This window comes from Grampus griseus (genome assembly GCF_964374135.1).
Source record: "Grampus griseus genome assembly, chromosome: 12".
Taxonomy (NCBI): Eukaryota; Metazoa; Chordata; class Mammalia; order Artiodactyla; family Delphinidae; genus Grampus; species Grampus griseus.
The window spans coordinates 76633785-76649438 of NC_139006.1; the positions used below are offsets into that span (position 1 = coordinate 76633785).

General features: G+C 43.9%; 1 protein-coding gene across 2 annotated transcripts in view; it reads right to left on the reverse strand.

Moving 5' to 3' along the window:
- BCL2 (BCL2 apoptosis regulator) overlaps positions 1-12513 on the reverse strand; it is a gene marked incomplete at both ends in the record, with an annotated part of 176669 nt that extends 164156 nt beyond the window's left edge. Inside the window, 2 exons of one of the 2 annotated variants that reach the window (XM_082667676.1) lie at positions 7390-7519; positions 11947-12513. In XM_082667676.1, coding sequence (XP_082523802.1) covers positions 7457-7519; positions 11947-12513 — 630 coding nt within the window. Of the gene's footprint in view, positions 1-7389; positions 7520-11946 lie in introns of those variants that run through there. The other variant, XM_082667675.1, reaches the window with a different exon arrangement.
- Positions 12514-15654: the final 3141 nt, after the last annotated feature.

Here is a 15654-nt window from a genome sequence, read left to right on the forward strand (position 1 = left end):
TAAGTGAAATGAAAAATTCTCTAGAAGGAATCAATAACAGAATAACTGAGGCAGAAGAACGGATAAGTGACCTGGAAAATAAAATAGTGGAAATAACGACCACAGAGCAGAATAAAGAAAAGAGAATGAAAAGAATTGAGGACAGTCTCAGAGACCTCTGGGACAACATTAAATGCACCAACATTCGAATTATAGGGGTCCCAGAAGAGGAAGAGAAGAAGAAAGGGAGTGAGAAAATATTTGAAGAGATTATAGTTGAAAACTTCCCTAACATGGGAAAGGAAATAGTATATCAAGTCCAGGAAGCGCAGAGAGTCCAATACAGTATAAACCCAAGGAGAAACATGCCAAAACACATATTAATCAAACTATCAAAAATCACCTACAAAGAAAAAATATTAAAAGCAGCAAGGGAAAAACAACAAATAAAATACAAGGGAACCCCCATAAGGTTAACAGCTGATCTTTCAGCAGAAACTCTGCAAGCCAGAAGGGAGTGGCAGGACATATTTAAAGTGATGAAAGGGAAAAACCTACAACCAAGATTACTCTACCCAGCAAGGATCTCATTCAGATTCAACGGAGAAATTAAAACCTTTACAGACAAGCAAAAGCTAAGGGAATTCAGCACCACCAAACCAGCTTTACAACAAATGCTAAAGGAACTTCTCTAGGCAGGAAACACAAGAGAAGGAAAAGACCTACAATAACAAACCCAAAACAATTAAGAAAATGGTAATAGGAATATACATATCGATAACTACCTTAAATGTAAATGGATTAAATGTCCCAACCAAAAGACACAGACTGGCTGAATGGATACAAAAACAAGACCCATATATGTGCTGTCTACAAGAGACCCACTTCAGACCTAGGGACACATACAGACTGAAAGTGAAGGGATGGAAAAAGATATTGCATGCAAATGGAAATCAAAAGAAAGCTGGAGTAGCAATTCTTGTATCAGACAAAATAGAGTTAAAAATAAAGACTATTACAAGAGACTAAGAAGGACACTACATAATGATCAAGGTATCAATCCAAGAAGAAGATAGAACAATTGTAAATATTTAGGCACCCAACATAGGAACACCTCAATACATAAGGCAAATGCTAACAGCCATAAAAGGGGAAAGCGACAGTAACACAATCATAGTAGGGGCCTTTAACACCCCACTTTCACCAATGAACAGATCATCCAAAATGAAAATAGATAAGGAAACACAAGCATTAAATGATACATTAAACAAGATGGATTTAATTGCTATTTATAGGACATTCCAACCAAAAACAACAGAATACACTTTCTTCTCAATTGCTCATGGAACATTCTCCAGGATAGATCATATCTTGGGTCACAAATCAAGCCTTGGTAAATTTGGGAAAATTGAAATCGTATCAAGTATCTTTTCGGACCACAACGCTATGAGACTAGGTATCAACTACAGGAAAAAATCTGTAAAAATAACAAACACATGGAGGCTAAACAATACACTACTAAATAACCAAGAGATCACTGAAGAAATCAGAGAAAATAAAAAAATACCCAGAAACAAATGACAATGAAAACACGACGACCCAAAACCTATGGGATGCAGCAAAAACAGTTCTCAGAGGGAAGTTTATAGTAATACAATCCTACCTCAAGAAACAAGAAACATCTCAAATAAACAACCTAACCTTATACCTAAAGCAATTAGAGAAAGAAGAACAAAAAAGCCCCAAAGTTAGCAGAAGGAAAGAAATCATAAACATCAGATCAGAAATAAATGAAAAAGAAATGAAGGAAACAATAGCAAAGATCAATAAAATTAAAAGATGGTTCTTTGAGAAGAAAAACAAAATTTATAAACTATTAGCCAGACTCATCAAGAAAAAAAGGGAGAACACTCAAATCAACAGAATTAGAAATGAAAAAGGAGAAGTAACAACTGACACTGCAGAAATACAAAGGATCATGAAAGATTACTACAAGCAGCTCTATGCCAATAAAATGGACAACGTGGAAGAAATGGACAAATTCTTAGAAAAGCACAACCTTCTGAGGCTGAACAAGGAATAAACAGAATAAACAAGCACTGAAATTGAGACTGTGTTTAAAAATCTTCCAACAAACAAAAGCCCAGGACCAGATGGCTTCACAGGAGAATTCTATCAAACATTTAGAGAAGAGCTAACACCTATCCTTCTCAAACTCTTTCAAAATATAGAACAGAGAGGAACACTCTCAAACTCATTCTATGAGGCCATCATCACTCTGATACCAAAACCAGACAAAGATGTCACAAAGAAAGAAAGCTACAGGCCAATATCACTGATGAACATAGATGCAAAAATCCTCAACAAAATACTAGCAAACAGAATCCAACAGCATATTAAAAGGATCATACACCATGATCAAGTGGGGTTTATCCCAGGAATACAAGGATTCTTCAATATATGAAAATCAATCAACATGATACACCATATTAACAAATTAAAGGAGAAAAACCATATGATCATCTCAAGAGATGCAGAGAAAGCTTTTGACAAAATTCAACATCCATTTATGATAGAAACCCTCCAGAAAGTAGGCACAGAGGGAACTTACCTGAATATAGTAAAGGCCATATATGACAAATCCACAGCCAACATCGTTCTCAATGGTGAAAAACTGATACCATTCCCTCTAAGATCAGGAACAAGACAAGGCTGTCCACTCTCACCGTTATTATTCAACATAGTTTTGGAAGTTTTAGCCACAGCAATCAGAGAAGAAAAATAAATAAAAGGAATCCAAATTGGAAAAGAAGTAAAGCTGTCACTGTTTGCAGATGACATGATACTATACATAGAGAATCCTAACGATGCTACCAGAAAAGCACTAGAGCTAATCAATGAATGTGGTAAAGTAGCAGGAGACAAAATTAATGCACAGAAATCTCTTGCATTCCTATACACTAATGATGAAAAATCTGAAAGAGAAATTAAGGGAACACTCCCATTTACCACTGCAACAAAAAGAATAAAATATCCAGGAATAAACCTACCTAAGGAAACAAAAGGCTTGAATGCAAAAAATTATAAGACACTGATGAAAGAAATTAAAGATGATACAAACAGACGGAGAGATATACCATGTTCTTGGATTGGAAGAATCAATATTGTGAAAATGACTATACTACCCAAAGCAATCTACAGATTCAATGCAATCCCTATCAAACTACCACTGGCATTTTTCACAGAACTAGAACAAAAAATGTCACAATTTGTATGGAAACACAAAAGACCCCGAATAGCCAAAGCAAGCTTGAGAAAGGAAAACAGAGCTGGAGGAATCAGGCGCCTTGACTTCAGACTATACTAAAAAGCTACAGTAATCAAAACAGTATGGTACTGGCACAAAAACAGAAATATAGATCAATGGAACAGGATAGAAAGCCCAGAGATAAACCCACACACATATGGTCACCTTATCTTTGATAAGGGATGCAAGAATATACAATAGTGAAAAGACAGCCTCTTCAACAAGTGGTGCTGGGAAAACTGGACAGCTACATGTAAAAGAATGAAATTAGAACACTCCCTAACACCACACCCAAAAATAAACTCAAAATGGATTAAAGACCTAAATGTAAGGCCAGACACTACAAAGCTCTTAGAGCAAAACACAGGCAGAATACTCTATGACATAAATCACAGCAAGATCCTTTTTGACCCACCTCCTAAAGAAATGGAAATAAAAACAAAAATAAACAAATAGGACCTAATGAAACTTAAAACCTTTTGCACAGCAAAGGAAACCATAAATAAGATGAAAAGACAACCCTCAGAATGGGAGAAAATATTTGCAAATGAAGCAACTGACAAAGGATTAATCTCCAACATTTACAAGCAGCTCATGCACCTGAATATCAAAAAAACAAACAACCCAATCCCAAAATGGGCAGAAGACCTAAATAGACATTTCTCCAAAGATATCCAGATTGCCAACAAACACATGAAGAGATGCTCAACATCACTAATCATTAGAGAAATGCAAATCAAATCTACAATAAGGTATCACCTCACACCAGTCAGAATGGCCATCATCAAAATATCTACAAACAATAAATGCTGGAGAGGGTGCGGAGAAAAGGGAACCCTCTTGCACTGTTGGTGGGAATGTAACTTGATACAGCCCCTATGGAGAACAGTATGGAGGTTCCTTAAAAAACTAAAAATAGGGCTTCCCTGGTGGCGCAGTGGTTGAGAGTCCGCCTGCCGATGCAGGGGATGTGTGGCTCGTTCCCCGGTCTGGGAAGATCCTACATGCCGCAGAGCGGCTGGGCCCGTGAGCCATGGCCCCTGAGCCTGCGCGTCCGGAGCCTGTGCTCCGCAACGGGAGAGGCCACGGCAGTGAGAGGCCTGCGTACCGCAAAAAAAAAAAAAAAAAAAAACTAAAAATAGAACTACCATAGGACCCCGCAATGCCACTACTGGGCATATACCCTGAGAAAACCATAATTCAAAAAGAGTCATGTACCACAATGTTCGTTGCAGTTCTGTTTACAATAGCCGGGACATGGAAGCAACCTAAGTGTCCATCGACAGATGAATGGATAAAGAAGATGTGGCACCTATATACAATGGAATATTACTCAGCCGTAAAATGAAATGAAATTGAGTTATCTGTAGTGAGGTGGATGGACCTAGAGTCTGTCATACAGAGTGAAGTAAGTCAGAAAGAGAAAAACAAATACCGTATGCTAACGCATATATATGGAATCTAAAAAAAAAAAAAAAAAGGTTCTGAGGAGCCTAGGGGCAGGACAGGAATAAAGACGCAGACGTAGAGAATGGACTTGAGGACACAGGGAGTGGGAAGGGTAAGCTAGGACAAAGTGAGAGAGTGGCATGGACATATATACACTACCAACTGTAAAATAGCTAGCTAGTAGAATGCAGCTGCATAGCACAAGGAGGTCAGCTCGGTGCTTTGTGACCACCTAGAGGGGTGGGATAGGGAGGGTGGGAGGGAGACACAAGAGGGAGGGGATATGGGGATATATGTATACGTATAGCTGATTCACTTTGTTATACAGCAGAAACTAACACACCATTGTAAAGCAATTATACTCCAATAAAGATGTTAAAAAAAAAGGAAAACAGTTAGGAGATAGTCCTGAAATTTTAGACTTACAGGTGCCAACTGGCATCCTTTATAGACTTTCTTTTTTTCCAAAGAGATAAAATATCAATATGTAAAGATGATGATATAATTTGTAATTAATTTTATTCCTATGCTAATTGTAAGAAGGCACTGAACTAAGAAGACTAAGTTTTTGTCCCATATTCCCTTTGAAAATTCTAATGCATCTCAGTAGAATATTCGGCTGCAATTGAATTTCAAAGGTAATACATAGGTATGACACTCATCGTACTGTAAAGCAGAAGAAATCTTAGTATTTGTATAGAAGAGTTAGAAAAAGTCAAGAAAAGCCAACCTGCAACATTCATGCCTTGTTTGGTGCTCCAAGCATTAGAAGTCATAAACTCTCCATATTCTTTCCCAGCTTAAGAAAAGACAGTTAAAAAATAGAGAAATACAGTCATTGGAACTGTCACAAGAAAGATGTATTGGTCTCAATGGTAAAATCTCCCTTGGAAAATTTAAGCTTCTCTTGACCCAGTGGGTCCTTGGGCTAGTTTCAGGAGACAGAGTAGGAAGGAGAGTGGGGGCAGTCATAAGCTTCTGACTCATTACGCTGAAGCTCCAGAGAGCTGATTAGCCAATTATTAACTAAAAATGGGATATGGCTCCATCCCTGAAATTCTGAAGGCAAAACAAGGAGCAGAATGGAAATACTGATGCCAGTGAAATTGCTCGTAGAATCTGGTCCATCGCCTAAGAAAATCAGCCAAGTAGCCCTTAGTGCTTTTGTAACTGCTACCAATGGCCATGCCAGCATGTCAGGGAGATTCTCTTTCTAACGTGTTTAAGAGGGCGTTTGGGGAAGTAATCTTTAGTATAAGCTATTTTAGTTGTTTAGTTAGTCAAACTTTATCTAAGGCTAGAGTATAACCTTCACTCTACTCTCACATTGCAGAGATCAGAGCTAGTACAAACTCTTCCAGCAGATTCTATGTTTTCCCTGCACAGCGTTGGAATTTATGATCTCTGGAGGGAAAGCATCATATCTGATGACAGAATTTTTCCTTGCCCGGTTGCCTCTAGCAAGATTGGAGTAAGGGTTATAATATTCCAGCTTGGGCAGACCCCTTTTCTGCCCCCTCTTGCTGGTTATCTAGACATAATGCTCTTTCCTTCAGGTGAATCCCACCCTTAACATGTTGCAAGGTGACAAGAGGCTACCCCTTGAAGGTCTCCCTGTGGTGGGGTGATGGGCAGGTAGGGGTCAGTGATGGAGGTTGGCGGGAGTGGGGAGGGTCCCGGGCGAGAAAGCCCACACGGCTTTGGAGAAACAATCATTCCGTCATCATTCTCACTGAAGGACAGCTGGGTTTATCTTTTGTCTGGCAAATAAAGAGCAGAGAAATCGTGTTGGCACTACAAAATCGAGCACAGATCAGAACACGCAGCAATCTACGAAAATACTTTTAGAAATGAAAATGGCTTTGTCGTAACTTCAAAAGTTTAACAACCTCCATTTAGAGAAAGAGGACCACGCATAAAAGATGTTAGATGGTAAACACCTGCTCTTCAGGAACACAAATGTCTCAGTGGACTAGGAATTTCTCTAAGTAGCGTTTTGGAAGAGAAGCCTCTTAATAAACAGAACAGTGCTAGAACCTAAAACCAAACCAAAACAAAAGGTTTTGTTTTAATCTCTCCCCTGTTCTGGTTCAAATCGACTTGGACTTGTCTGCATGCCAGAATGATTTAAGAAAGATAGTTCTTCAAATTAATCTATTCTAATCAACCTCATCAGAGTCTCGGGTGTCTTTTACCAAAAAAGAAATATTAATGAAATACTTTAAAAACTGCAGGCTAGTGTTTATTAAGTCTTCATAATATGTAGAAAGAGCACCTAATGGGTAAATATTTACCAAGGGAACTCCCCCTGCCTTTCAGTTCTCTTAAGCGTACGTCCGTGTAACACAGTATTTTTTAAATCATCTATATTTCTCTTCGTAGTTAAATCAGGCCTAATGCACACATGAACAACCATATGGTTAGAAATAACTTTTTCAGACAAAGATTGAAGTGTATGCAAAATAACACATCCTTAGGGTTTTGTTTTGTTTTGTTTTGTTTCTTCTTTTTCCCTCTAAATCTGAGAGTTTAGAATCATTTTATCAGGCTGTGTGGCAACTGAGTTCACAACGACATCTCCAGCCCTGGTCTGTGAGGGCATCCAGAGCAGGGGAAAAGCCTTCCTCCCTGGACCCCCAAACTAACCCAGGGCCGGGCACATAGAAGACTTGCAGTCATGTTTGTTGAATAACTGTCTCCGTCCTTGGCTGACTCTCATCGTTAACCACGTTTCAACGTCAAGCACTGATTTTGTTTGAATTGAACCTCAAATACGATATATCTCTGTGGGAAAAAAAAAAAAAAAACCTTTTTACTTGTGCACTACAAATACAGTGTTGTTTTTGCAGCACAAATGCACTTCTGCTGAAATACTGCTTTGCTAAAGTCTTGGCGAAGACACGATGGATGACCTCAGAAATGGGTGCGGGGACGTGCTGAGTGGGAGAGACCACCATTAATACACACAGCACCGCACACCTGCTTTATGAGTCGGTTTATCATCCTCCAAAAAGCTGACTAGGACTGGGAGTCGAGATAAAGAAAAACTATTTAAGAGTTTGGCTAAAAAAAAAAAAAAATCTGTGGCTTTCTGTTACCTGGTGTGCTGTGTAGCCTAATAACATTTAGCAATTCTGAAATGTACCCGTTCAATCAAGGATTGCTAAAGAGATCAATCAGTTCTCACTAGAAAGCACAGCTAAAAGTAACAGGATGCACAGAAGAAAGCCATGTTTTCCACCAACATTAAACAGCAACAAAGGCCCTAAAACAGAAAAGAGAACTGAGTGAACTATAAAATTTTACAAAAGTCCCCAAAAGCAATCGCTCAACAGCACATAACTGCAAACTCTAGGAGCAATAATGTATCTTTCTCTACAAAATAAATTACTGAAAGGGGTCATGTGATTCTTAGCAGGCAGGGAGATGCACTTTCCCAAGGAAAGTTCATCATTAAATATATTATTTAAGACTGGATCATCTTCAGGCTATTTTTAATCCTATCATTTTGTTGCCAAAATTAGCTATAAGCAGCTGAAACTCAGCCACTAGAAAACTGATGTTTTTTCATGTATTTTGTACACTGGCCTGAGAAGAGTATTGCTTTCCAGTTAATCAAACGTTTGGGTGGATGTGGACTATGTACAGAAAAGAGAAACTGCTTGCTGACCAACTAATAAAAAGGAAGCCAACCTCTACTGGATGTGGAGAAGTAAGTTCCTGTCTTCCTAAACCACAAAGACCAAATGACAAACACACAAAAGAAGTCGCACCACCATGTCATCAACAGAATGAACCCAATATCCACGTTATGGCATGTCATTCTTGCAGCTGTCAAACATCTCACTCTCTCCTAAGACATGAAGCGAAATGTTGTCACATTTCTCAGTTCAGAGGGCGCGATCAATGTTCATTCACCATCAACTTCCCCCAATCTCAACCCTCTGCTTGCAAGAGCCCCTTGGTCATGAAGCGGTCTCAGGGCCCCTAAACTCATTTACAGAATTTGAACTGTGTTACAAGGGGATCAAACAATACCAAACGGAGCTATTAAAAGAGCTAAATTTCCTGTCTTTAACTGGAGTAGAAAAGCTATCTTACTTTCATGGGGTCTGTAATGCCAACACAAATTGTATAGCTACCACGCAAAACATTCTTGAGAGGATGGAGCTTATAACAATTTCTCTCCTGTCTCTCTTGCATTCCAGTCTATTTCTTCCAAGGGTCAGATCACTCTAGCGGACACATGGGAAATATTCAGCATCCTAGGTAATATTATGGACCCACGGGGCCACTGGAAAGGTACACTGTAGCATCCATCCCAGATTGCCGTTTTTCCTAAAAGGCGTCCACGAGAATCGATGGTCGGTGAGGGCAGCCAGCATCTCTAACTCTCACGTGCACACAAACACCTGTAGACGTGCGAACCACAGATTCTGACTCAGAAGCTCTGGGGCGGGACCTGAGACTCTGCATCTCTAAGAAGCTCCCAGGTGACGCCCAGGCTGCTGGTCCCTGAGCCACACTTGGAGTGGCAGGGTCTCAGACATCTAGACCTGCCTCCCTCTGGAAGCCTTATTCAGACTTAGGAATAAAGCCATACTCCACTCCACCGCCAACTCTTCTTTAGTCTTTATATAATTTGTAGACTTCTAGGACCATCTCTCAGACACCTATCATCCAAGGCCCTGCTTTCTCCAAGTTATGGAACATGGAATGCAAACTGTGTTTCCTCGGCCTCAGAAGTAGCAGCAGCAAAGAAAAAAAATGTGACTTAGAATCTAAAGCCCCCGTAAGAATAGATTCAGTAGATGAGCTGATCCACCAAGCCCTGTAAACTGTACAAGTACAACATTGTCCAACGTTCAAAGAATGTGCTAGCTCTCTTCTGAAATTTTACCATCCTTACTGAGTCCTTTACACTGCAAGACGCAACATATTATTAGAGATGCAACACTGATTGGTGCAAATTTGGAGGAAAATCTGTCTGTATGCCAAATGCTCAAAATAAAAATGTAGGTTCATGATGCAACTTTGAAAGGAGAAGTACGTCAGGCTCTCGAGTACTACCACTTTTATGATTCCAAAGTGGACACTGATGATTGCATTTCCTGATATATACTTTTTTTTTTTTTGCCAAAGTCCTCTGCTTTCCTAGTCATCCATCTATAGGTTGTCCTGAAAGCTACACATTTTACCATCAGCTATTTGTGCTTCTATATGATTTATTTTTACTATAAGAGGTTTTGTCCAAAAAAAGTTTATCATGTTCTACGGTACGTCATTGTGGTTTGGCATCATAAAATGTAGCCTCCACATTTATCAACTTCAGATACCTGTTGACCACAAAGATAGGCTCTACTGAGAAAACTCTATTTGGAAAGGAGGAAAAGGTGAGCCTTCACTTAAAAAGAAAATTCAACTGTATGAGATGTTAATATACCACAACTCGACAATAAAGATCAAGATTATATCTTAATTTCTATCATAAACATATGTCTCCATTTCCCATCTTTTTACTAAATTACTTGACACATGACAGTTACCACCATGGATTTCTTTCAACTAGAAAGAAAATTTTTTAAATTATTTTCACAAAAATATGTAATAGTCAAACTGTTATATTAGTTCTACTTTGGTCTTAAAATGATCCTTTGGGCGTCTGGAAGTCCCTACCTCTTTGGTTATGGTGGTTAAAAATAAAACCACCTACTTAACCAAACATTTAACAAAACTATTCTTTACACACTTCACTGAATTCTTCAAGAATTACTAAAGATCTGATAATATGAGATCTCGAAAAACAAACAATTCACAAAAAGCATTTAAATTTTAGAGATTAAACGGGGATGTTTTACTTTTAAACACTGAACAGTGGCATCAATATTTTGTCAACTTTGGTCAAGTGGGATCAGATGTTCATGTCAGTCATCTACTTTTCTTGGGCTTTTCTCTTTTTGGCCCCTTACCATTAGCACACTTTGTAAACTGTAGTAAATAAAGTATGTAACGTGCTTCTTGAAATCGAATACACCTGTAGTGACTTCTAAGCTTTTTGCTCCTGTTAGGTCCTATAAAATAATAACATTAGTAATTCTCCCTGGAGACTGTGAAAGGAAGCACGAATTGTATCCTTTTTCAAAGACAGCTCTTCAGATTAAAAGACAAGAATTAATTCCTCTTGCACTTTTTCACAAATTAATCACTTCAGATATAAAGTGTAGATGTCAATTACACCTCTTCAGTCTTAGGATCTGTACCCCTCCCCCAAAGAACCACACACACAAAAAGAACTTTATGGCGACATGATAGAGGCTCTATCTAGCACAACAGGACCAGAAAAAAAACAGTTCACAGATGTTCTTCAAAAATACAGGCATCAATCACTTCAACTAAAGCCAGAGCATGAGAATCCACAGCTACGAATCAACTCTTCTACACTTTATATAGATACACTAGATGCAAGTTTTGCCAGCAGAGGGGACCACCAAATCACGCGGGTTCTAGGTGGTGAAAACTAGAAGATACTAAAATTCCAGTGAACCTCAAAATCACACACAAGTTATAGAAATAGAACACGAGGTACGCAGCCAACGCAAATTCTGTCACAGCTCACCTCTTTACAAACATCCAGGTGTTCCAGGGAAAGGGGCTACACTGGTTTTCCTCTTTGGGTAGATCTTACCAAGTGAGTCAGAAAAGGCATGCCCTTGGTCCCCTGGGGGAGTCTGCTCTTCCAACTGGATGGTTCTCAAATTTTAGTACAAAGAAGAAACCCCCAGGGGAGCTTATTTCTGATGCGGATTGCCAGGGCCCAGCCTGGCATCTAGTTTATGAGTTGTCCCTGAAATGTCCCATTTCAACAGGCTACTCAGGCCAGGTACCGTGATGAGGGGGATCCTTGGACCCCCAGTTTGAGAAACCCTGAAGGGATGCCATTTACCCCAAGATCCTACTGAACAGCAAAGGCTGGATCTTTGAACCTCAATGTCTGGCAAGCAAGGGAAACAATTTTGCCGGGAAGCAATGATCACAGTTGGGTTGGCAGGGAGACCTCTGTACAGGGAAAGAGGGAGGGAGGCCACAACCCTGATATTATTTCATTGGCTCATCGGTCTCCCTTGGCCCAGTAGCCCACCCAGACTCCAACCTCCGCATCACAGACCCGAGAGGTCCAGCCCAGACTCACATTCAATCAGACATGCACCTACCCAGCCTCCGTTATCCTGGATCCAGGTGTGCAGGTGTCGGTTCAGGTACTCAGTCATCCACAGGGCGATGTTGTCCACCAGGGGGGACATCTCCCGGTTGACGCTCTCCACACACATGACCCCACCGAACTCAAAGAAGGCCACGATCCTCCCCCAGTTCACTCCATCCCTGAAGAGCTCCTCCACCACCGTGGCAAAGCGTCCCCTCGCGGTGAAGGGCGTCAGGTGCAGCTGGCTGGACATCTCGGCGAAGTCGCGGCGGTAGCGACGAGAAAAATCATCACCGGCCTGGCGCAGGGTCAGGTGGACCACAGGTGGCACGGGGCTGAGCGCAGGCCCCCCGGCGGGGGCGGCGGGAGCGGTCTGGGGCGGCGGCGGGGAGGTCCTGGATGGCGCTGGGGTGCTCCCAGGCTGGGAGGAGAAGATGCCCGGCGCGGGGGCGGCCCCCGGGGACGTGGCGCCCGCGACTCCGGCATCCCACTCGTAGCCCCTCTGCGACAGCTTATAGTGGATGTACTTCATCACTATCTCCCGGTTATCATACCCTGTTCTCCCAGCGTGCGCCATCCTTCCCCCACGGAAAAGCAGCCGGGTACCAACAGCACCTCTCGCCCCCGCTTCCCGCCCCACGGCCCCGCACGAGAGAAGAATAGTTATAATCCAGCTATTTTATTGGATGTGCTTTGCATTCTTGGATGAGGGGGTGTCTTCAGTCATGCGGAACACTTGATTCTGGTGTTTCCCTCTTGGCATGAGATGCAGGAAATTTTTATTTAAATTCCTTTCGGATCTTTATTTCATGAGGCACATTATTAATTATTGTTAATATCAGTCTACTTCCTCCGTGATGCTGAAAGGTTAAAAAAACTAATCAGTCAAAATCAGGTGCATTTCCCTTTATACAGTGGGTGAAAGCAGGGCACACACACTACAAGTTACACAGCTGAAAATAATATAATAAACTGCCTGGAAATTAAACTTACTCAAATGCACTTAAAGTTAAAATCTCAACTGTTTCCACTGAAAGTTACATGAAACCCATTTCCTGTGCAAAGAACTTACTTGTATTTTTTCAGGACAGCATGATCCTCTGTCAAGTTTCCTTTTCTGTGAAAACAAATGCATAAGGCAAAGATTCCATCAATCTTCAGAACTCTCCAGTGATAGCTGCTGTGAAACTTCCAAATGAATCAGGAGTTGGGGGCGGAGGGTGTAAAAATTAGGAGAATTTCCAGTTTGATTCCCAGACTTCTTCACAGAAATGTCAATCCGTAGGAATCCCAACCGGAGATCTCAAGAGCACGAGCAAAGAAAGGCAGCGGCGGCGGCAGATGAATTACAATTTTCAGTCCAGTATTTGCAGAAGTCCTGTGATTTTCCCCCTCTCGGCAATTTACACGCGCACACACACGCGCGGGCACAGACATGGATCTCTGTCCGCGGGACCGCTTCACGCCTCCACAGGAGAGAGACAGGGACCGGGGGCCGGTGGACGAGCAGGGGACGGGGGCAGGAATCCTCCTCTGATTAAACTCCGAACAGCGAATGCATTTTCCGAAAAGCTGCTTGATAAATGAAGGCTGGACGCGCCCGGCCCGCCGGTGCCGAGCGCGAGAAGCCCGCGCTGTGTGTGGTGCGGCGAGGGCTGGGGAGAAGGACGTGGTGGGGGAGGGCTTTATTTTTTCCCTCTTTTCCTAAAAAGGATGACTGCTACGAAGTTCTCCCCCCTGGACCCCCTCTTCCGCTGCACCCCACCGGCGCACCCCGCCTCCGGGCTGCGCACCCTTTCTCCTCCTCCTGTCCTGCGCGGCGGCGCTGGCGGCGCCCGCCTCCCCCGCGCTCCCGCCGCGCACCCGCTCCGGGCGATGACGGCCGCGCCGGCGGGGAGGGCCCGGCGCCCGGCACCTTCGCTGGCGGCTGCGGCGGCGGCGGCGGCTCGGCGGGGAAACCGAGAGCGACGGGCGGGAGCGCGGCGGGCGGGGGCGGGGGCGGGCGCGAGGAGGAAGGGGGCGGGCGCGGCGCGGGGGGGCCTGGCCTCTTCATTCTCCTCTCGAACCGACTGGTTTCCTGTTCGTACGTCACACGGTTCATTCAAAAAAAGAAGAAAGAAAGAGCCCTCCTCGGTGCCGCCCCGCCGCCCCCTCCGCCCCCTCCGCGCCCTCCGCCCCGCTCCCCTTGCCGGGTTAAAGGAGCCGCGGCCGGCCCGGGAGTGGCGCGCCCCGCCGGGGACTCATGGCGCGCAGGCCCGCGGCCGGGGAGGGAGCGCCCGGGACGGCCCCCGCCCGCTGCGCCCGCCCGCTGGGCCCGGCCGGTGGGTGGCGCGGGCGGCGCAGGCCTCCCGCGCGGCCGCGGCGCGGTGGGTGTGCCAGGGGCCTCGTCGGGCCTGCGGCGGGCCCGGCGCGCGCTCTGAGTCTCCGGGGCCCGCGAGGGGCCGGGGGCGCCCGGGGAGCCGCACGCTGCCGGGGCCAGGAGCTGGGGGGGACGCCGACAAAAAAAGAGCTGGAAGAGCGCCGGGAATCGCTTCGACCCTTCCTAGCCGTGCGCGCGCGGGGTGTGTGTGTGTGTGTGTGTGTGTGTCCGCGTCCACACATCGTGTTACCAAGGACTTCGACCGTTTCTAGCCGTGCGCGCGCGCGGTGTGTGCGTGCGTGTGTGTGTGTGTCCACACATCGTGTTACCAGGGGCCTCAGCGCTGCCCTCCCATCAAGAGAGGCGACGCTGCACGTTCATCCGCGAGGGAAGCCCCAAGCATCGTGTTTACGTGCAAGCTGCTTCCTAGGTGTCCGCGCACAACATACACTCCGGAGACACCATCCGTGACCGAGGCCACACAGAGCTCTCAGTGGCGCGGCCGAGGGCTTAGTGAGGGATACCAAGGCCTTTCGAGTGGTTAAGTAAATGCTTTTCCTCTGCTCCTAACAATTTCGGCACTGGGTGAGGGCTGGACGCCACTGGGGGCTACAGGGCAACTTTCAGGCCCGCAGACCCCCAGCCAGGGTGGGTGGGTTTCTAAAGGCCTCCGCGGTCGCCTAGCAGCCAATCTTAGATGTTCGCACCTTCTCGAGTTATCTATACATACACAAACCTATATATTACACATACATATGTACACATTTTTCATAAAAAATTCACCAGGATGAATAGCTCCCAGGAGAAAAGCACATAGGGCAAACAAGTTGCATGTGTTTATTTTTATCTCCAAGAGTCTGACAAATAAAGTGCCAGGAAAAAATTAGCACGGCGGCTCACCTAATAGGACTCAAGTACAAACATATAGGGACACTGGCCTGTTGAGGTCATAGAAACATGACAAGTGAGTACTGCCATGTGTACAAATATGTTCTCACACTATATTTTGTCTCTTTCCTAGTCTAAAATCAAAGCATTCATTCTGTGGCAAAATAAGCACGGCAAATTATTTTCATTTCTTCATTTTATCAAATACAATCGGCCAACATGCCAACCTCTTGCATATAGGAATGGGTGCCTGGTACAAATGTCTTATCCAGGCAAGAGGGAATGAAGGAAGGTGGTCCTTCTCGCCTTCCAACTGCTGTAACAAAGTCCCCTTTTATCCATGGCAGTGGCAGGGAGGTGTGCTGGCCTGGAGAGAGACACTGGGTATAGACTGACCTGGATATATGTTTTCACAGAATAGCAGAAGCCCGTGTTAATGCCACACATCATGGTTTAGGGATCTCCTCAGAA